The sequence below is a fragment of the Scyliorhinus torazame genome, chromosome 6, assembly GCF_047496885.1.
Source record: "Scyliorhinus torazame isolate Kashiwa2021f chromosome 6, sScyTor2.1, whole genome shotgun sequence".
NCBI classification, from domain to species: domain Eukaryota; kingdom Metazoa; phylum Chordata; class Chondrichthyes; order Carcharhiniformes; family Scyliorhinidae; genus Scyliorhinus; species Scyliorhinus torazame.
The window spans coordinates 128742418-128764018 of record NC_092712.1 but is presented as its reverse complement, the minus strand read 5'-3'; the positions used below and the strand labels follow the sequence as shown (position 1 = coordinate 128764018).

The window sequence follows — 21601 nt, the reverse complement described above, 5'->3', positions numbered from 1 at the left end:
CCTGCAGCTGCATTGTGTGGCAGCTCCCCGTGTGGCCCCCATTAAGGTGACAGTACGGGTCAATGGCCACCCGCTGGAGATGGAGTTGGATACTGGCGCAGCGGTCTCCGTGATCGCCCAGAGGACATTCGACCGCATCAAGCAGGGTATACAGACCCTTACACTAACTGACTCACAGGCCAGGTTGGCCACCTACACGGGGGAACCACTGGACATTGCAGGAACTACAATGACCCCTGTTGTCTATGGACGCCAGGAGGGGCGTTTCCCACTTATCGTAGTGCGTGGCCATGGGCCCAGCCTGTTGGGGCGGGACTGGTTGCGCCATTTGCGGTTGCAATGGCAGCACATCCTCCAAACAGTTTCTGGAGGGTTGACTGAGGTGCTAGGACGATACCCAGAGGTATTCCAGCCTGGTCTGGGGAAAATAAAAGGGGCCGTAGCCCGTATCCAAGTTGAACCAGGAGCCACACCGCGCTATTTCCGGGCGCGCCCAGTGCCTTACGCTTTGCTCGAAGGTAGAAGGGGAGCTCACTCGTTTGGAGAGTTTGGGTATTATCAGGCCTGTCCGTTTTGCTGACTGGGCAGCACCAATTGTGCCAGTAATGAAGCCAGATGCCACAGTTCGCTTGTGTGGCGACTATAAACTTGCAGTGAATACAGTTTCCCGACTCGACCGATACCCAATGCCTCGCATAGAGGATCTCTACGCGAAACTTGCAGGCGGACTCTCATTCACAAAATTAGATATGAGTCACGCCTACCTGCAGTTGGAGCTGGACCCTGCCTCCCGACCATATGTAACAATTAACACACACCGGGGCCTGTATGAATATACACGGTTGCCCTTTGGAGTATCCTCTGCCTGCGCAATTTTTCAACGTGTTATGGAGGGCATTTTGAGAGGTTTACCACGTGTGGCTGTCTACCTAGATGACGTGTTGATTACAGGGACGTCGGAGCAAGAGCATTTGGAAAATCTGGAGGCTGTCCTTAAACGCCTTTCGGAGGCTGGAGTCCGTTTACGTCACACAAAGTGGGTATTTTAGGCAAAAGAAGTAGTCTACCTAGGTTATCGGGTGGACCGCGAGGGTCTGCACCCCGTCGCAGAGAAGGTGCGTGCAATTCAACATGCCCCCACCCCGACTGACACTTCGCATCTTCGTTCTTTTCTCGGTCTCGTAAACTATTACGGGAAGTTCCTCCCCAATCTGGCAACTACGCTGGCCCCCTTACACCTGCTGCTAAAAAAAAATCACACCTGGGTTTGGGGTCAGCCGCAAGAAACCGCTTTCCGGCGGGTAAAGCAACAATTGTCGTCGTCTGGGTTACTAACCCACTATGATCCGGGAAAGCCTTTGCTCGTCACATGTGATGCATCCCCATATGGTATTGGGGCTGTCCTGTCCCACAAGATGGAGAACGGGGCCGAGCGACCGATAGCTTTCGCCTCCCGCACATTGACTGCAGCGGAGAAGAAGTACGCGCAGATCGAGAAGGAGGGCCTGGCAGTGGTTTTCGCGGTGAAACGCTTCCACCAGTATGTGTACGGCCGCCATTTCACTATCGTGACTGATCATAAGTCCCTGCTGGGACTCTTCAGAGAGGATAAGCCGATACCGCCCATTGCTTCTGCACGGATCCAGCGCTGGGCTTTGTTGCTTGCTGCATATGAGTATTCTCTGGAGCACAAACCAGGTACGCAGATAGCAAATGCCGACGCACTGAGCCGATTGCCTTTATCGACCGGCCCCATGTCGACCCCCACGACCGGTGAGGTGGTCGCAACCCTAAATTTTATCGACACCTTGCCTGTCACGGCATCACAGATCCATGAGTGGACCCAGACGGAGCCAGTCCTGTCAAAGGTTCGGCACATAGTCCTGTATGGTGGGCAGCATAGACAGCTCCCAGGCGAGATACGGGCATTTTCCTCCAAGCTGTCAGAGTTCAGCGTGGAAGACTGCATCCTCTTGTGGGGGACGCGTGTGGTTGTCCCGGAAAAAGGCCAGGAGCTGATATTATCAGACTTGCACAATGGGCATCCGGGCGTGACCAAGATGAAAATGTTGGCCCGGAGTTATGTCTGGTGGCCAGGCCTCGACACCGACATTGAGAAGGTGGCCCAAAACTGCTCCATTTGCCAGGAGCATCAGAAGCTTCCGCCGGCCGCGCCCCTACATCACTGGGAATGGCCAGGGCGGCCTTGGGCACGCTTACATGCAGATTTCGCAGGCCCTTTTCAGGGATCCATGTTCCTTCTACTAATTGACGCCCAGTCCAAATGGCTGGAGGTGCATAAGATGCAGGGGACAACGTCCTGCGCAACAATTGGAAAAAATGCGTTTATCATTTAGCACGCATGGCCTCCCTGAGGTGCTGGTCACGGATAATGGCACTCCATTCACGAGTGAGGAGTTTGCTAGGTTTACAAAGATGAACGGCATCCGCCATATTCGCACTGCCCCTTACCACCCGGCTTCAAATGGGTTGGCAGAGCGTGCAGTGCAAACATTCAAAAGAGGCCTAAAGAAGCAGTCTTCCGGATCAATGGACACGAGACTGGCTCGCTTTTTGTTTACGTACAGGACCACCCCCCATACAGTGACTGGGGTAGCTCCCGCAGAACTCCTAATGGGCCGGAGACTTCGCACCCGCCTTAGTATGGTCTTCCCGGACATTGGCGCAAATGTACGCCGCACACAAGAACGGCAGGGACCGGGATTGTCTCAGCATCGTCTGATTCGGCAGTTTGCGCCCGGTGACCCAGTATTCGTGCGGAATTTTGCTGGTGGTGCCCAATGGGTTCCTGGGGTAATCTTTCGCCAAACGGGCCCTATATCGTACCAAGTGCAAGCCCAGGGTCGTCTCCAGCGAAAACATGTAGACCACGTCCGGTCCAGAAGATCATCCCCGCAAAAGATTCCCCGCCCCCGGAGCTCAGTTCAACAGCGGCAAAGACCAGAAACAAGGGAAGGTAGTCCTCCAAATCTTCCACTGGTGCCTCACTCAAAGCCTGCGCAGGTCATGACGGGACCGAATGGGGACAGAGACGCTGACATGACGGAGGCAGCAGACTCTGACTCCGAGATGGAGACACAGGATGAATCAGAGGGGGAATCCTCGGGTCCACAGGCCGTGGATGTACAACCGCGCCGTTCATCACGGAAGCGCCGGTCTCCGTCTCGTTATACGCCGCCTGATCCAGCGCCGCGTGCAAATGGCGTCCGGCCTGCGGCCAAACGAGTTCGACGCCTCCCTTCGCCAGGGCCTACGGTGGATTCCTTGGACTTTGGGGGGGAGGGATGTTATAACCTGCCTACTGACGATTGGCTGGGGACTAATGATTATCCCACAATCCTATGGGAGTATGAACTTCCCCAATGAGGGGGGCGGAGAAACTCCTACTATAAATAAGCTGGCCAGTCCAGGAACCAGGAGGAAGGAGAAGGTAGCAAGGGAAGTTACTGCTATGTATATATTGTTATAGTAAATAAACTTTATTATTTTGTATCCTTAAAACTCGTGCTGGATTCTTCGGGGCCCTTACAAAACCAAATAAGAATACTATTTACTTACCTCCCCTATGCTAACTTTACTTCCCTTACCCTACTTTGTTCACTTATATTACTTTATTATAATGACCCAGACTTTCACTTACTTGTACTTTATTTGTGCTGTTTCTCAGTTACTCCCTTCCTCCAAAAAAAAAGCACCTTTTAATCAGGGCTGCTTCACTGTGATGCTGACTGCGAAGTCAATGAGAACACAAATCCGACCTTGGTGTTTACAAAACTCAGCCGCGCTCCGCTCCTGCCCGGACTGAGATTGAGCTCAGCACTCAGTCTTTTCAGCTTCACCTTCTACCAGTTTCACCTAACTCCCTGTTGTTCACCCAACTCCAAAAGCACTCTCATTTAGCCTAGCAGGCACTGAGTGGCTTCTCTTTTTATAGGCCTCAAAAATGCTTTGGAAACTGGATTAAAACAGTTGCACAGTTAACCAGCTACAGTTAAGAGTGACTCAGCTGACTCCTGTTTCAGGAAAGCAACTAAACTACAATAATCAACGGAGCAGCTTTTAGTTACTAAATTAAGGAATTAATTTACCTCGAATGTTACCAGATATTCGCTTTGCACATGAAAATCAGCCAAATCATTTGGGATGTTGCAATATGCGCATGCCAGATTAGTTAGGTGCACTCTCAAGAATTCAGTATGTTCAGTGGATACTGGTTTGTGATGGGGTAGCTAGGAGTAGAGGAATTGGAGCTCAGTAAATACCCCTTCCCTTTTATGTGGAACGAAGGCACACCAAAATTGAAGCCATGTGTGATAACAAACTTAGAGAATACATGGTCAGAGAGGTTTACTTCATGTCTGCCGGTGCCATTAATTGCGTTGCCAAACCGTTCCTGCTTCAGTGAGTTTTTAGTGCTTTGCTCAATCAGAGTTGACCTGCCTGATTTGAATTTAAATAAAAGCTTGGCAGTTAATTTCCCCCTGGTGCATTCTCCATGGCAAGAACTCTACTAATCATTGCCCACTTGCCAATCAATCAGCGCTCTTTTCTCATACAGTATAAATTGCAGTCCCGTTACAATTGGTATTCTTGCGAATTCTAGAGCAAGACGAAAAGCTTCGACAGCATGTCTCTTTTTTTCAGCAATACATATTAATCCCAAAAGCCAATCCATTAATCCAATAAAGCACTAATTTTATTTGCAAAAGGAGGAGGAAGATTCATTATTGTGTTAATTTGGTGGAATCTGCTCACAGAAAACTCTTATCTCATCAGCCAGACCTAGGCAGTACATGATGCGATTCTTTTCAGAGGGCTCGGTGGGTGTTTGCCCTGCTAGCTTCTGGGCAAACAGACTGAGGTCTTGCATGAATAGTCCAACCGGGCTATTAGGCACTGCTGGAATATGATCCACAGTGTCTGATTTGAACTGGAAATTGATACATTTTTTGCGTTTTAAACCTGGTCCTCTTTCTTCAATCCAGATTAAAGGTCTAAAAAAAATGAATAAAGAGTAGACACTTAATGAAATATTGTAAACTGGTAATTCATATACACAACTCCTTGATAGAACTGTTAATCCTGTCACTTTACAGTTGTCATTCACTTAATATGAATCTTAGTTTCCATTACTTTAGACCTGATTCTATCACGAGAAAAATGCAAACAAATGTCATAACTAAACCACGAGGAAATAGAAAAATCTAAGCAAATTTCGACAGCATTCCCATCACCATTGCAATAATACAGGCAAAGTATATTAGATTAGTTATATAAATGTTACGCTCAAATACAATTGTAATACAAGAACCTTCCTGGGTAGGGTGGAGGAAGGTATCTTTCAGAAATGTGATAGGATACTAACTCTAGCATTGACTTTGTGACAAGAACAAACACTTTGCAAGACACCCTGGGGGTGGGAAACAAACGTTGGGACAGTTTCCGGGTCCCAAACCTGCCCTCGGAGGATGGGAGACTAGAATAAGGATTTTCAGGGGCCCCCAGCCTTAATTGGCCTGGAGACTCACCATCCAACTAAGGACTGCAGGTGGGCTGTCAAAGCTGGAGAGCCAATCAGAAGCCTTCTAGCTGAAAGAAGCAGCAGGCTATAGTAGAGGGTAAGTCAGGGAGAATGATCTTCAAGATGAAGGTACTGTTTCCAAGTTTTTGGAATATATGCTAAATTTGCACCCAGGCTACCACTGTGAGGGGAAGGGAGGATAGGAACAGTGGGGAGGTCGGAAACCCTCTTTCGGGCACTCTGTGGCTGTTTCTGCATCCAGGATGGCATGGAAGGCCTCAGCCTAACTGTGCTCCACCACCTGCGAGAACCTGGAGACGGACTGGAAATTCCCAGTCAGCTCCTATACTGGGTCTTAAGTCTGTCTGAAATGAGCCATGTTGATTATCCATCTCCCTAACCCCGATTGCACCTCCATAAAAATGGTCCAGTGGTGGGATCGAGCCAGGGAACTGGAATGCCAGCCGGTGGTGCTATCTTTAGCTCCTGCCCGTCTCTAACTGCGACCCCAGCGGGGGCCGCAAATCCAGCCCTATTACTTCTTTCTTTGCCTCCCTTTCTTCAGGAAAGTGGACACTGCTTGAATTGTACTTTACAAATGTATCTTGTTATCTCTTGTCAAGAATGAGTAGAACTAGTGTTGGAATCACTAACCTGCTATTTTTAGTGTGTAAGTGTGTTGTCAACTTCCAGTACTGCTGCTTTTTTAGTTCTTCCAATGTAGCAGATTTGAAATTGAGCTCCCCAAAGAGATCCACAAGCCATGACAGACGGGCTATCCCACTAAAGGTGAGGAATCCAGTGCGTTGACGATCTAGTGGTCCACCTAGAAAATAAAAGGTACCTCCAATGTATGTGCTTTGATACAACAAAATTGACATAACAAAGTTAAATACCAAGTACAGACATTGCTATGATAAACGCCTCCTCAAAAGCTCAAAGTTCTCTTGCCTTAATGCCAAACTTACTTAAATTACTTACAATCCACAAATCTGATCCTATTGACAGCTGTCTACTAGTGTACATTACTTACAGAGGATATCAATTATGCAAAAGTTTGTGATGAGAAACACTTGCCTATAATATAACACAGAAGTGCATACCTGTGCGAAACAACAGAAGCAACATGATAAACAGAGCTAAGCAATTTCACAATCAACAGATCTCATCAACACATCTCATCAAAGCTCTGCAGAGCTGTCACATCTAGTGAACAGATAATCAACTATTAGGAGGAGGAGGCTCAATGACCTTGTCTTGCCTGAATGATGGTGGAGGCCAGCACCAGAGCGTAGAAGTTTTTTAAAAAATATATATTTTATTGAAATTTTTTTCCAAACAACAATTTTTTCCCTCTTACAAAGCAAACGTAACAATAAAGAAATTTTTAACAATACCCAAATAACTAAACCCCATAATCTTTTGACATAAACTAAACTAACCCCCTCCCCCCTGGGTTGCTGCTGCTGGTCATCTGTCTTCCCTCTAACGTTCCCTTAGGTAGTCGAGAAATGGCTGCCACCGCCTGGTGAACCCTTGAGCCGATCCTCTCAGGGCAAACTTTATCTGCTCCAGTTTGATGAACCCCGCCATATCGTTTACCCAGGCCTCCAGTCCGGGGGGTTTCGCCTCCTTCCACACGAGTAGGATCCTACGCCGGGCTACTAGGGACGCAAAGGCCACAACGTCGGCCTCTTTCGCCTCCTGCACTCCCGGCCCATCCGCAACTCCAAATAGAGCTAGCCCCCAGCCTGGTTTGACCCGGGCCTTCACCACCTTTGAAATCACTCCCGTCACTCCCTTCCAATACCCCTCCAGTGCCGGGCACGCCCAAAACATATGTGCGTGGTTTGCCGGGCTCCCGCCGCACCTCCCACATTTGTCCTCCACTCCAAAGAACCTGCTCAATCTTGCTCCCGTTATGTGTGCTCTATGTAGCACCTTAAATTGAATCAGGCTAAGCCTGGCGCATGAGGAAGAGGAATTTACCCTGCTTAGGGCATCAGCCCACATACCCTCCTCTATCTCCTCCCCTAGTTCTTCTTCCCACTTTCCTTTTAGTTCACCCACCAACTCCTCCCCCTCTTCCCTCATCTCTCGGTATATCTCTGACACCTTGCCCTCTCCGACCCACACCCCTGAAAGCACTCTGTCCTGAATCCCCTGTGTCGGGAGCAGCGGAAATTCCCTCACCTGTTGTCTAGTAAACACCCTCACCTGCATATATCTCAGGAAGTTTCCCCGGGGCAACTTATACTTTTCCTCCAATGCTCCCAAGCTCGCAAAAGTCCCATCTATAAATAAATCTCCCACCCTCCTAATTCCCAACTGGTGCCAGCTCTGGAATCCTCCATCCATTCTTCCTGGGGCGAACCTATGGTTGTTCCTAATTGGGGACCCCACCAGGGCACCCCGCACCCCTCTCTGTCGCCTCCACTGTCCCCAGATATTCAATGTTGCCGCCACCACCGGGTTCGTGGTAAACTTTTTTGGCGAGAAGCGGCGCCGTCACCAGCGCCTCTAAACTCGTCCCTTTACAGGACTTTCTCTCCAGTCTTTTCCACGCCGCTCCCTCACCCTCCATCATCCATTTACGTATCATTGCCACATTGGCGGCCCAGTAGTAATCGCCCAAGTTCGGTAGTGCCAATCCACCTCTGTCCCTACTTCGCTGAAGGAACCCCCTCCTTACTCTCGGAACTTTCCCTGCCCACACGAAGCTCGTGATGCTCCTGTCTATTTTATTGAAAAAGGTCTTAGTGATTAGTATAGGGAGACATTGAAATACAAATAAGAACCTCGGGAGGACCATATTCTTAATTGCCCGCCAGCGACAGAGGCTGCATGTCCCACCTCTGGAAGTCCTCCTCCATTTGTTCTACCAGCCATGTCAGATTAAGTCTGTGCAAGGTTCCCCAGCTCCTAGCGATCTGAATCCCCAGGTATCGGAAGTTTCTTTCCACTTTCCTTAGAGGCAGGCCTTCTGTCTCTCTACTCTGGTCCCCTGGATGTATCACAAATAATTCACTCTTCCCCATGTTTAGCCTATACCCCGAGAAATCCCCGAACTCACTCAACATTCGCATAACCTCTATCATCCCCCCCGCTGGGTCCGATACGTATAACAATAGGTCATCTGCGTATAGCGAGACTCGGTGTTCTTCTCCCCCTCTAATCACCCCTCTCCATTTCCTGGAGTCTCTCAACGCCATGGCCAGAGGTTCAATTGCCAGCGCGAACAACAATGGAGACAGCGGGCATCCCTGTCTTGTTCCCCTATATAGTCGGAAATACTCCGATCTTTGTCGACCCGTAACTACACTTGCCGTTGGAGCCCCATAAAGAAGTTTGACCCAGCTAATAAACCCGTTCCCGAACCCAAACCTCCTTAACACATCCCATATATACTTCCACTCCACCCTATCAAATGCCTTCTCTGCATCCATTGCCGCCACTATCTCTGCCTCCCCCTCCACTGGGGACATCATTATCACCCCTAATAGTCGTCGCACGTTAACATTCAGTTGTCTCCCTTTTACGAACCCTGTCTGGTCTTCGTGCACCACCCCCGGGACACAGTCCTCTATCCTCGATGCCAGTACCTTTGCCAGCAATTTGGCGTCCACGTTCAATAATGAAATAGGTCTATCGGACCCGCACTGCAACGGATCTTTATCCCTCTTCAAAATTAGCGATATCGTCGCCTCCGACATTGTCGGGGTTAAAGTCCCTCCTTCCCTGGCCTCATTGAACGTCCTCACCATCAACGGGGCCACCAAGTCCACATATTTTCTGTAAAATTCCACCGGGAACCCGTCTGGTCCCGGAGCCTTCCCTGCTTGCATGCTTCCCAATCCCTTAATAACCTCGTCCACCCCAATCGGTGCCCCCAGGCCTACCACCTCCTGCTCCTCCACTTTCGGGAACCTCAATTGATCCAGGAACTGCCGCATCCCCTCCTCTCCCTCTGGGGGTTGAGACCTATACAGTTCCTCATAGAAGGTCTTGAACACCTCATTTATCTTTCCTGCCCTTCGCACCGTGTCTCCCCTTTCGTCTCTAATTCCTCCTATCTCCCTCGCTGCCATCCTCTTTCGCAATTGATGAGCCAGCAGGCGACTAGCCTTTTCCCCATATTCATACCTCCTCCCCTGTGCCTTCCTCCACAGCACCTCCGCTTTTCTGGTGGTCTGAAGGTAAAACTCCGTCTGTAGTCGTCTCCTCTCCCCGTACAGTCCCTCCTCCGGGGTCTCTGCAAATTCCCTATCCACCCTTAAAATCTCCCCCAGTAATCTTTCCCTTCCCTTGGCCTCTGTTTTCCTTTTGTGGGCCCCAATGGAGATCAGCTCTCCTCTGACCACCGCTTTTAGTGCTTCCCATACCACTCCCACAGGGACCTCGCCGTCGTCATTGACCTCCAGGTATCTCTCAATACACCCCCGCACTCTTGCACACATTCCCTCATCCGCCATCAATCCCACATCTAATCGCCAGAGTGCTCTCTGCTCCCTTTCCTCTCCTACTTCCAGGTCCACCCTTTGTGGGGCATGGTCCGAAACCGCTATGGCTGAATACTCAGCTTCTTCCACCCTAGAGATCAACGACCTTCCCAAAACAAAAAAATCTATCCGGGAGTACACTTTATGGACATGGGAGAAGAAGGAGAACTCCCTAGCCCTAGGTCTAAGAAATCGCCATGGATCCACTCCCCCCATTTGGTCCATAAACCCCTTAAGCACCTTGGCCGCTGCCGGCCTTCCGGTCCTTGAGCTGGATCTATCTAGCCCCGGGTCCAGCACCGTATTAAAGTCCCCTCCTAAAATCAAGTTTCCTACCTCCAGGTCCGGTATACGCCCCAGCATCCGTCTCATAAATCCCGCATCATCCCAGTTCGGGGCATATACATTAACCAACATGCCCTCCATTCCCTCCAGCCTGCCACTCACCATTACATATCTACCTCCGCTATTTGCTACTATGTTCTTTGCTTCAAATGCTACCCGTTTCCCCACCAAAATGGCCACCCCTCTATTCTTTGCGTCCAGTCCTGAGTGGAACACCTGTCCCACCCATCCTTTCCTTAACCTAACTTGGTCCGCCACCTTTAGGTGCGTCTCTTGGAGCATAACCACGTCTGCCCTTAGTCCTTTCAAATGCGCGAGCACTCAGGCCCTTTTTATCGGTCCGTTCAGGCCTCTCACGTTCCACGTGATCAGCCTCACTAGGGGGCTACCTGCCCCCCTCCCGTGTCGACTAGCCATTACCTTCTCTAGGCCAGTCCCATATCCCGCCTCCGCGCTCCCACTCGCTCCTCCAGCGTCGCATACCATCCTCGCCCACCCACTCTTTAGCCATTTCCTTTTCGATTTCCGCAGCAGCAACCCAGTTGTCCCCCCCCCCCCCCCCCCCCCCGCCAGATCTCTTTCTAGCGTGATTGCTCCCCCCATGTTACTTCCGTAAGTCAGCTGACTTCAACTGACCCCGGCTACTCCTGCTCACTCCTCGACCCCCCCGTGTGGGGAACTCCCATCCGCCTTGCGCCTGTCTTCCCGCCATATTCTTTCTGGCGCGGGAACATCCCTTTACCTGACCCGCCTCTTGTGGCGCAGCTCCCTTTCCCCTCCCCCTCCCCTTCCTTATTCTCCATCTGTGTCCCGTCTTTCCCCCCTCACCGGCGCCGTCTCGAAATAATGGTGTCTCTCCTGATACGTGACCCATAGTCTTGCCGGCTGCAGCATCCCGAACTTCACCTTCCTTTTATGCAACACCTCCTTGGCTCGGTTAAAGCTCGCCCTCCTTCTCGCCACCTCCGCACTCCAATCCTGGTACACCCGTGCCGCTGCATTCTCCCATCTGCTACTCCGCACCTTTTTAGCCCATCTCAGGACCTCTTCTCTATCCTTAAGGCGGTGAAATCGCACGATTATTGCCCTGGGTGGTTCCCCCGCTTTTGGTCTTCTCGCCGGGATCCGATGTGCCCACTCCACCTCCAAGGGGCCCATAGGGGCCTCAGCACCCACCAGTGAGCTCAGCATCGTACTTGCATAAGCTCCACAGTCCCCTCCTTCCACACCCTCAGGGAGACCCAGTATCCGAAGGTTCTTCCTTCGCGCTCCGTTTTCTAGGGCCTCGATCCTTTCAATACACTTTTTATGAAGTGCCTCGTGCGTCTGTGTCTTAACCGCCAAGCCCAGGATCTCGTCCTCATTATCCGTCACCTTCTGCTCCACCATGCGGAGCTCAGTCTCCTGGATCTTTTGTGTCTCCTTGAGCCCCTCAATTGCCTGTAGCATCGGGGTCAGCACCTCCCTCTTCAGCAGCTCCATGCACCGTCTCAAAAATTCATCCTGCTCGGGCCCCCATGTCGCCTGCGCTTTCTCCGCCGCCATCTTGTGCTTCTCCCTTTCTGTCTCTTTGGTCGACGATTCCTTGCGCTGCAGCCGCCACCGCTAGTTTTTTCCTCCTTCGTTGGGGGGGGGGACTCCCTTCTCACTCACCCCACACCGGGTTGCGTCGCCCAAAAATTTCCCGTTGGGGCTCTTAAAAGAGCCCGAAGGTCCATCGGAGCTGGAGCCGCCGAAACGTGCGGCTAGCAAGGCATCACCGCAACCGGAAGTCCAGAGCGTAGAAGTTGAGGCTAAAGTGTTTTCAACTATCTTTGCCACAAGTGCCGGGCAGATGGTCCATCTCTGCCTCCTAAAGTCCCTAACCTCACAGATGCTTGTCATTGGTCAATTCAATTCACTCCACGGGCTATCAAAAAACAGCTGAATGCACTAGATGCATCAAAGGCATCATGTACCCCAGCAATATCTTAGCTGTAGTGTTGAAGACTGATGCGACCATCAATTCACTCGAGACAAGAGTAGAAGTAAACTGTGGCTTTAATCAACTTAGAACAGTGCCTGCCTGCGACTGATCCAGTACTGAGAACCGCTTACAGGTCGACTGCTCTTTATACTGCCCTTCAAGGGGAGGAGCCATGGGCGGAGCCCATACAGGCCCCAACATGTTCCCCTACGGATATTGCCATACAATGGCCCACAGGAGGAGCCCACAAGGGCAACAGCATAGCACAGATACAAATACAATGGTGGATTATTGGTATAATAAATTCACCACAAAGACCTTTGCTCCAGAACTAACTGTGTGCTCTTGCTATGCTGTTTCTGCACAGCTACAACACTGGCAGTTACCCAACAATGTGGCAAATTGTTTAGATATAATGTGCCCATTAAAAGCAAGACAATTCCAATCCAGCCAATTACCACCCCATTTGTTTACTCGCAATCATTAGCAAAGTGACGGAAAGTGTTGTTCACATTGCTATCAAGTGGCACTTACTCAGCAATAGGTTGCTCACTGATGCTCAGTTTGGGTTCCATTAGGTTCTGGAGCTCTTACAGCCTAGCCTAAACATGGATAAAAGGTGAAGTGAACATGGCATCTTTTCACTGAGTGTGGGATCAAGGTGCCTGAGTAAAATTGAAGTCAATGGCAACTGGAGGAAAAGGTGCCATACCTAACACAAAGAAAGATGGCTGTGGTTGCTGGAGGCTAATCATCTCAACCCAGGACCGCGTGGCAGAAATTCCTCAGGGCACAACTGTTTCATCAATGACCTTCCCAATATCATAAAGTCAGAATTGAGAACGTCCGTAGATGATTGCACATTGTTCAGTTACATTCGCAGCTCCTCAGATAATACTTCCTGTATGTAGCAAGACCCAAGCATTGAGGCTTGGCTGACTAGTGAGAAGTAGCATTGGTGCCTCACAAGTGCTGGGTAATGACCTTCTAACAAGAGGCTGTCTAATCATCTCCTCGTGACTTTCAATGGGATTACCATCACTGAATCTCCTGACATCAACACCTTAGGAGGCACCATTGATCAGAAACTTAACTGGACCAGCCACATAAATGTTGTGGTTACAAATGCAGGTCAAAGGCTGGAAATTTTGCAGCACATAACTCATCTCCTGACTCCTCAAATCCTTTTCCTCATCTACAAGGCACAGACCACTTGCTTGGATGGCTGGCACCATCAACACTCTAAAAGCTTAACACCGTCCAGCACAAAACAACCCACTTTTTTAACATGCTTTCACAACTTTAAACATTCACTCGTTCCACCACTGATGCACCACAGCAGCAGTGTGTACCATCTTTAAAATACACTGCAGCACTTGCTTCTTTAACAGTATTATGTTAACCTGCCATCTAGAAAGGTAAGGCCAGCTGATGTATGGGAACACCAGCAGCTGATGTATGGGAACACCAGCAGCTGATGTATGGGAACACCAGCAGCTGATGTATGGGAACACCAGCAGCTGATGTATGGGAACACCAGCAGCTGATGTATGGGAACACCAGCAGCTGCATGTTTTTCTGCAGATATCGCAGTATCTGATTTTATTGCCGTTCCTTCCCTGTCCCTGGGTCAAAATCTTGCAACTCTCGACCTAAGTGGCACAGTGGCATACCTTCATTACACAGACTGTACAGGTTCAGGAAAGCAGTTCATCACCATCTTCTGAAGGACAATTAAGGATGGGCAATAAATGCTGGCCTAGCCAAAGACACCCAAATCATGTGAATGATTTTTTAAATAAAAGTGTTACCGTCATATTAACTTTCAGAATATGACTAACAAATTAAAGAACCACATTGGAACCCATTTGAATAACTAAACTGACAATTAACAGAGAAGTATCTGTGCCAGGGCAAGATTTGGTCCTTCTTGGACCAATAGGAATACTAATACTAATCATTGGTGTCACAAGTAGGCTTACATTAACACTGCAATGAAGTTACTGTGAAAATCCCCAAGTTGCCACATTCCGACGCCTGATAGGGTACACAGGGGGAGAATTCCGAATGTCCAATTCACCTAACAAACACGTCTTTCGGGACTTGTGGAAGGAAACTGGAGCACTCGGAGGAAACCCACGCAGACACGGGGAGAACGTGTAGACTCCGCACAGACAGTGACCCAAGCCGGAAATCAAGCCTGGTCCCTGGCGCTGTGAAGCAATAGTGCTAACCACTGTGCTACCCTGCCGGAATGAGAATACTTAAAAGCTAATTTTTCACAAATGGTTTAAACCTGGTAGGAATTTAAAAAACGTCAGTTATCACCAAATGATTGTGAGTCAAGCAGCACGGAACGATATTCAGGATTTATAAACCAGAATACTACTGGGTGATCATGCTTTATAATGGCTTAGTGCAACATTTTGCAGATGAGAAGGTTAAGCCAAGAACCTATTTGCCTGCTCAGCTGGATATAGCAATCCGATTACATGGTGTGAAGGAAATCAGGGGGAATGTTTTGGCCAATGTTTATCCTGCCATGGACGTCATGATATGCAAACATGCAACCAATGAACACTCAGAATAGGACACAACCAATGGGCAGTCAGGACACTCAGAGGTGGCATCACCACAAGGGGGCATGACATAAACACTATAAAAGGGATGAAGCACTCACACCTGCCTCTTTCCACAGACAGACATCTAGAGAGTTAGACAGAGTTGATCAGCAGCATCACACCCCAGCACGTGGTTTAGAGCAAGCTGGTACAGTTAGACTGAGTTACTACAGTTAGATGAGCAGAGAGTCAAACTCATTTGAGAACTATGTTAATCGTTCAATAAACACGTTGAACTCACTTCAGAGTCTGGAGCATCCTTTAGTTAAGATTGCATCAAGTAGCAGCCTGTGTTATCCGAAGCAGCATAACACAACAATGGACACCACCAAACAGATCTGCCTGCCATTGGACCTAGCTTTGAAGTCCTTTGGAACGTTCTGAGGAATGGGAGGGGGCAAAGCACAGGAAGGGGATGTTCAATGCTTTCTAGTGATGAAATACAGCTTTGTTTGCATATACATGACTGAAGACAGATAGACCAACTTCACTTGCTATGACTGGTGCTAAAATTGTTTTGTGAGAGAGAGTATTATTGATTTATTTCACAGGATGGACTTCAATATCAAGACTTATAAAATAGAAGAAAATGGGACATTTTGCAGGTTTTAAGTGTTTGGTTGAAGACGATACATCTTTAAAAATGGCACTGTATTGAATGTTCTCCGCCCAAAGTCATGTCCTTGTCTCTGTTTGCTGATGCTTCATCCTGAGCCGTTTTCTTGGTAGTTTTGTGTCAGTAGCCATTTACATTGACTTCCACATTCTGGGCCAGGGCGAGGAAGGATATGGCAAGTGTGCCTCAGTTGGAATGGGAATCAAACCCGCGCTGTTGGTGTTATTCTGAACCAGATGCTAGCCTTCTAGCACGAGCTACCTCTTTTAAAAATATATTGCAGTAATTTTAAAAAAAATTACATTTCACTGCTCACTTTCACATTTGCGAGTCTCATTTAGAATATTGCAAATATTTTTTAAATTTAAATGAGCAGATTCTCCTTTCACTTCTCTTTCTTCTGCTATCAAACATCCTCCCACCATTTTGAAGAAGTGCTTTGATCTTCCGGTCCCGCCGACAGGGAACCCCTGCCATGGGTTTCCAGGCAGCGCGGCATGGATTCAGTGGGAAATCCCATTGACAGCAGCTGGACAAGAAGATCACACTGCCGGCTAATGGCGCGCTGCCTCCCACCGCTGAGAAACACGCCGCGGGAAAGCCAGGGAATCCCACTCATTTAACAGTTAACTCTCAACAAAACCGGAGTTCAGGTGCACACTTGAAACATAGGCTGGGATTTGCCTCGCCAATCGGTACGGGAGTGTTTGGTTGAGAGATCACAGAGAAGGTCCAAGGCGCGTTTTCCTAGCGATGTGAAACCAGCAAGTGATTGTTGTTGTTATAACCTGCCTACTTACGATTGACTGGGGACTAATGACTATCCCACAATCCTATGGGAGTATGAACTTCCCCAATGAGGGGGGCGGAGAAACTCCTAGTATAAATAAGCTGGCCAGTTCAGGAACCAGCAGGAAGGAGAAGGTAGCAAGGGAAGTTACTGCTACTGTTATGTATATATATTGTTATAGTAAATAAACGTTATTATTTTGTATCCTTAAAACTCGTGCTGGATTCTTCGTGGCCCTTACAAAACTGGCGACGAAGGTAAAAGTGAATAGCTGTCTACACTGCTGAAGCCACCTCCCTGGATTTTTGTTGGATACAGGTTGGAAGTTGTTTTCTATTATACCATGCCTCTGTACAGACGTTTGGATGTTTTTGATGCTGCGCTGGAAAGCTGGAACCAGTACACACAACGGATGCGTTACTATTTCCGGGCAAACAATATCACTGAAAACGAGCGCCAGGTGGTCATATTGCTCACCGCCTGCGGCCCGCATACGTTTGGGGTGATTAGGAGCCTTACGTACCCAGCTGCGCCGGACACCAAAACGTTTGATGAACTTGTGAATATAGTGGGGCAACACTTTAACCCAACCCCGTCCACGATAGTCCAGCGTTACTTGTTTAATACCGCTGAGAGGACCCCTGGAGAATCCCTTGCCGATTTTTTATCCAGGCTATGCGGGATTGCGGAATACTGTGACTATGGTGAGACCTTGTCAAAAATGTTACGCGACCGTTTGGTTTGCGGTATTAACAATGTAGCAACCCAGAGAAAGTTGTTAGCGGAGCCAACATTGGCTTTTCAACAGGCAATACAAATAGTCTTGTCCCGAGAGAGCGCAGAGCGAGGAGTACAGAAGCTACAGGGAATGGAAGTGCATGCCTTGGGGCGCAACCCTTTCCGCCCAAAAACATCCCCCCGCACTCCTGCGGTACCTTGGGCGAGGCAACGACCGGACCGACGCCAGTGGCCATCGGACATTCCTCCCCGAAGGGAGCCTTCTCCAGAGCCAATGGATGAGGAGCCATGTCCGTGTCAGACTTGTAGGCGCCTACCCCGTCGCGGACGGCGGTCCTGGGGACGCCAGATGCGCCGTCGTTCCGACCGAAACTGGGACCAGCCCAGGGGCCATAACTGGGACCAGCCCAGAGGCCATACCTTCCATGTGGATGAACCTGCGGCGACCACTCCTGAGGACGTGGAGACGGAGGACGACTGCCTGCAGCTGCATTGTGTGGCAGCTCCCCGTGTGGCCCCCATTAAGGTGACAGTACGGGTCAATGGCCACCCGCTGGAGATGGAGTTGGATACTGGCGCAGCGGTCTCCGTGATCGCCCAGAGGACATTCGACCGCATCAAGCAGGGTATACAGACCCTTACATTAACTGACTCACAGGCCAGGTTGGCCACCTACACGGGGGAACCACTGGACATTGCAGGAACTACAATGACCCCTGTTGTCTATGGACGCCAGGAGGGGCGTTTCCCACTTATCGTAGTGCGTGGCCATGGGCCCAGCCTGTTGGGTCGGGACTGGTTGCACCATTTGCGGTTGCAATGGCAGCACATCCTCCAAACAGTTTCTGGAGGGTTGACTGAGGTGCTAGGACGATACCCAGAGGTATTCCAGCCTGGTTTGGGGAAAAAGGCCAGGAGCTGATATTATCAGACTTGCACAATGGGCATCCGGGCGTGACCAAGATGAAAATGTTGGCCCGGAGTTATGTCTGGTGGCCAGGCCTCGACACCGACATTGAGAAGGTGGCCCAAAACTGCTCCATTTGCCAGGAGCATCAGAAGCTTCCGCCGGCCACGCCCCTACATCACTGGGAATGGCCAGGGCGGCCTTGGGCACGCTTACATGCAGATTTCGCAGGCCCTTTTCAGGGATCCATGTTCCTTCTACTAATTGACGCCCAGTCCAAATGGCTGGAGGTGCATAAGATGCAGGGGACAACGTCCTGCGCAACAATTGAAAATTGTTTATCATTTAGTACGCATGGCCTCCCCGAGTCGCTGGTCACGGATAATGGCACTCCATTCACGAGTGAGGAGTTTGCTAGGTTTACAAAGATGAACGGCATCCGCCATATCCGCACTGCCCCTTACCACCCCGCTTCAAATGGGTTGGCAGAGCGTGCAGTGCAAACATTCAAAAGAGGCCTAAAGAAGCAGGCTTCCGGATCAATGGACACGAGACTGGCTCGCTTTTTGTTTACGTACAGGACCACCCCCCATGCAGTGACTGGGGTAGCTCCCGCAGAACTCCTAATGGGCCGAAGACTTCGCACCCACCTTAGTATGGTCTTCCCGGACATTGGAGCAAAAGTACGCCGCACACAAGAACGGCAGGGACAGGGATTGTCTCGGCATCATCCGATTCGGCAGTTTGCACCCGGTGACCCAGTATTCGTGCGGAATTTTGCTGGTGGTGCCCAATGGGTTCCTGGTGTAATCTTTCGCCAAACGGGCCCTATATCTTACCAAGTGCAAGCCCAGGGTCGTCTCCAGCGAAAACATGTAGACCACATCCGGTCCAGAAGATCATCCCCTCAAAAGATTCCCCACCCCCGGAGCTCAGTTCAACAGCCGCAAAGACCAGAGACAAGGGAAGGTAGTCCTCAAAATCTTCCACTGGTGCCTCACTCGAAGCCTGCACAGGTCGTTACGGGACCAAATGGAGATAGAGACGCTGACATGACGGAGGCAGCAGACTCTGACTCCGAGATGGAGACACAGGATGAATCAGAGGGGGAATCCTCGGGTCCACAGGCCGTGGATGTACAACCGCGCCGTTCATCACGGAAGCGCCGGTCTCCGTCTCGTTATACGCCGCCTGATCCAGCGCCGCGTGCAAATGGCGTCCGGCCTGCGGCCAAACGAGTTCGACGCCTTCCTTCGCCAGGGTCTTCGGTGGATTCCTTGGACTTTGGGGGGGGGGGGGGATGTTATAACCTGCCTACTTACAATTGGCTGGGGACTAATGACTATCCCACAATCCTATGGGAGTATGAACTTCCCCAATGAGGGGGGCGGAGAAACTCCTGGTATAAATAAGCTGGCCAGTTCAGGAACCAGGAGAAGGTAGCAAGGGAAGTTACTGCTACTGTTATGTATATATTGTTATAGTAAATAAACGTTATTATTTTGTATCCTTAAAACCCGTGCTGGATTCCTCGTGGCCCTTACAAAAGTTGTCTTCTCCCGTCAATGGCAGGAGGGACACCATATGCCGTGAACATTATTAGCATGCATTTGCATTTCATTATTGTGGCCCCACACCGGAATCAATGCCCACATCAAATTTAAAGGCCACATCAGCATGAATGGAGAATGAAATGAGTTACAGCTCCTTTTTTTTGTAAATTCTTTTTATTGATTTCCAAAAGAGGAAAGGAGCAGGTAAACAAAATACAATACAGTACCATAATGCAACTCCCCCAATAAACAAACAAAAACTATACAAAAACAACAGTAACATTAATAATCAACAGCAACAGAAAGAGACAAATGGTTGCCATCTGCAAAATAAATTCTCAATGGTTCCTTTTACGGCATACTTAATCTTCTCCACATTAAGTCTTCCAACCAGGATGAAGCATTGGGTTGCTTGGGGGCTTCCAGGTTATTCAAATCCGCCTGCGGGCTATTAATGAAGCAAATGTAATGATGTCTGACTCAATCTTAGTGAAACTGACAGGTGAAAATGAGACTCCAAATGTGGCTATCAAAGGATAAGGCTGTAGGTCAATATCTAGAACTTTGCGAAGAGTGTCGAAGAAGGATGACCAGATACCATCCAGCTTCAGGCATGACCAGAACATGTGGGTATGGTCTGCAGGGGCAGATGGGCACCTGTCACATTTGTTACATGTGTTGGTGAAAAACCTATTAATTTTGGCCTAGGTAAAGTGAATTCTGTGCAGAACCTTAAACCAAATTAATCTTAACCGAGCATAGGAGGATGTGGAGTTGACCCTAAAAAGGGCCTCCTCTCACTAGTCATCCATAAGGTCCAAGCTCCACTTCCCAAACATCAGCATATAAGCACACACGGTGCTCCACACCAGCTCAAAAGACACTCTGCGAGCATGGAGACCCTGGTCAAGATGAGAGCAGGCTACCAGGACGGGCAGCAGTAGGTGGCAGGGGTGCCCCTGGAGCATGCTCCGGCTGCACCCACATCCCGAGCAGCAGCCTGGGAGCCACCGGGCACCCTGAGGGAGGAGGAGGTGATGGGGCCCATGCCGGTGACCCCGCAGGGTAGGTGCCAGAACACCGCAGCGCCTTGGACTCCCCCAAATCCTGTCGCTGGCGCATCTGATTCATGGCGGGCAGAACAGGGTGACACACCACCCGAGACACCCAAGAGGCTGCTGGGCCCGTCCAGACCCAGTCACTCCAGAGTATGGCAGCCAAAGAGGACCCAGGTCACAGGGCGGGAATAGCAGCAGGCCACCTCCATCTCTGATGTACTGCCTGAAGATCCACCTAGGTGTAGCGTTAGAGCCCATAAGGCCAGAAGGTTAGGCAGCAGTGAGGTTGGCATGGGTGCAGCACATGGGATAGCGTTAGGGGCGCACACCTGCGCACGAACGTTTCAATCTGCATCGGTGCTCTATCAGAAGGGTGTGAGGTATGAGCTGGGCTTGGCTGGCTGAACTGGCTACAGAAGGGATTCTGGATGTAGGGAGCTGGGGAGGTTGGGGAGGTGGGGGAGGGGAGAGAGCGGCAGCCGTTGGAGTTGAGCATGAGCCAGGGCCAGCAGTTCAGCCACCGCTCACAGCCCTGGTACCCGGCCCCACCCTTCTCCACCTCAACCCCGCCCCCGAGTGGGCATATAGAGCCTCCGTGATGGCGCAGATGCACCTGTGCACTGAGATCTGAAAGATCCCGGACAGGTCCATACTTGGCGCCTTGAAGGACCCTGTGGCGAAAAAGTTCAGGGCGACTGTTACCTTGACGGCCACCAGGAGCAGGTGTCGACCCCCATATCTCCACGGTGCCAGGTGCGCAATGACCCGGCAGATATGCTGTACGGTCCTCCTGCTCAGCCAGAGTCTTCAAAAACACGGCAGGTTCACGAATGACAGGTGCTGCCGGTACACACGAGGCCTGATGCAGCGCCTCCTTCCCAGCTCCTCTTTGGCCTGTTGGGCAACCGGCTCTCCATCCTCACTAGCCGGCTCTTCTGGGGCAGGTTCTGCTGCTGCAGGGTCCTC

At 50.1% G+C, this 21601-nt stretch overlaps 1 protein-coding gene across 6 annotated transcripts in view; it reads right to left on the bottom strand.

Moving 5' to 3' along the window:
• Nucleotides 1-4699: 4699 nt before the first annotated feature.
• blvra (biliverdin reductase A) overlaps nt 4700-21601 on the bottom strand; it is an 87350-nt gene continuing 70448 nt past the window's right edge. For all 6 annotated transcript variants that reach the window (XM_072508788.1, XM_072508785.1, XM_072508790.1 and 3 more), the window contains 2 exons: nt 6197-6368; nt 4700-5015 (listed from right to left, as the gene is read on the bottom strand). In XM_072508788.1, the coding sequence (XP_072364889.1) occupies nt 4754-5015; nt 6197-6368 (434 nt within the window). In that variant the 3' untranslated portion in view covers nt 4700-4753. The remainder of the gene's footprint in view (nt 5016-6196; nt 6369-21601) is intronic.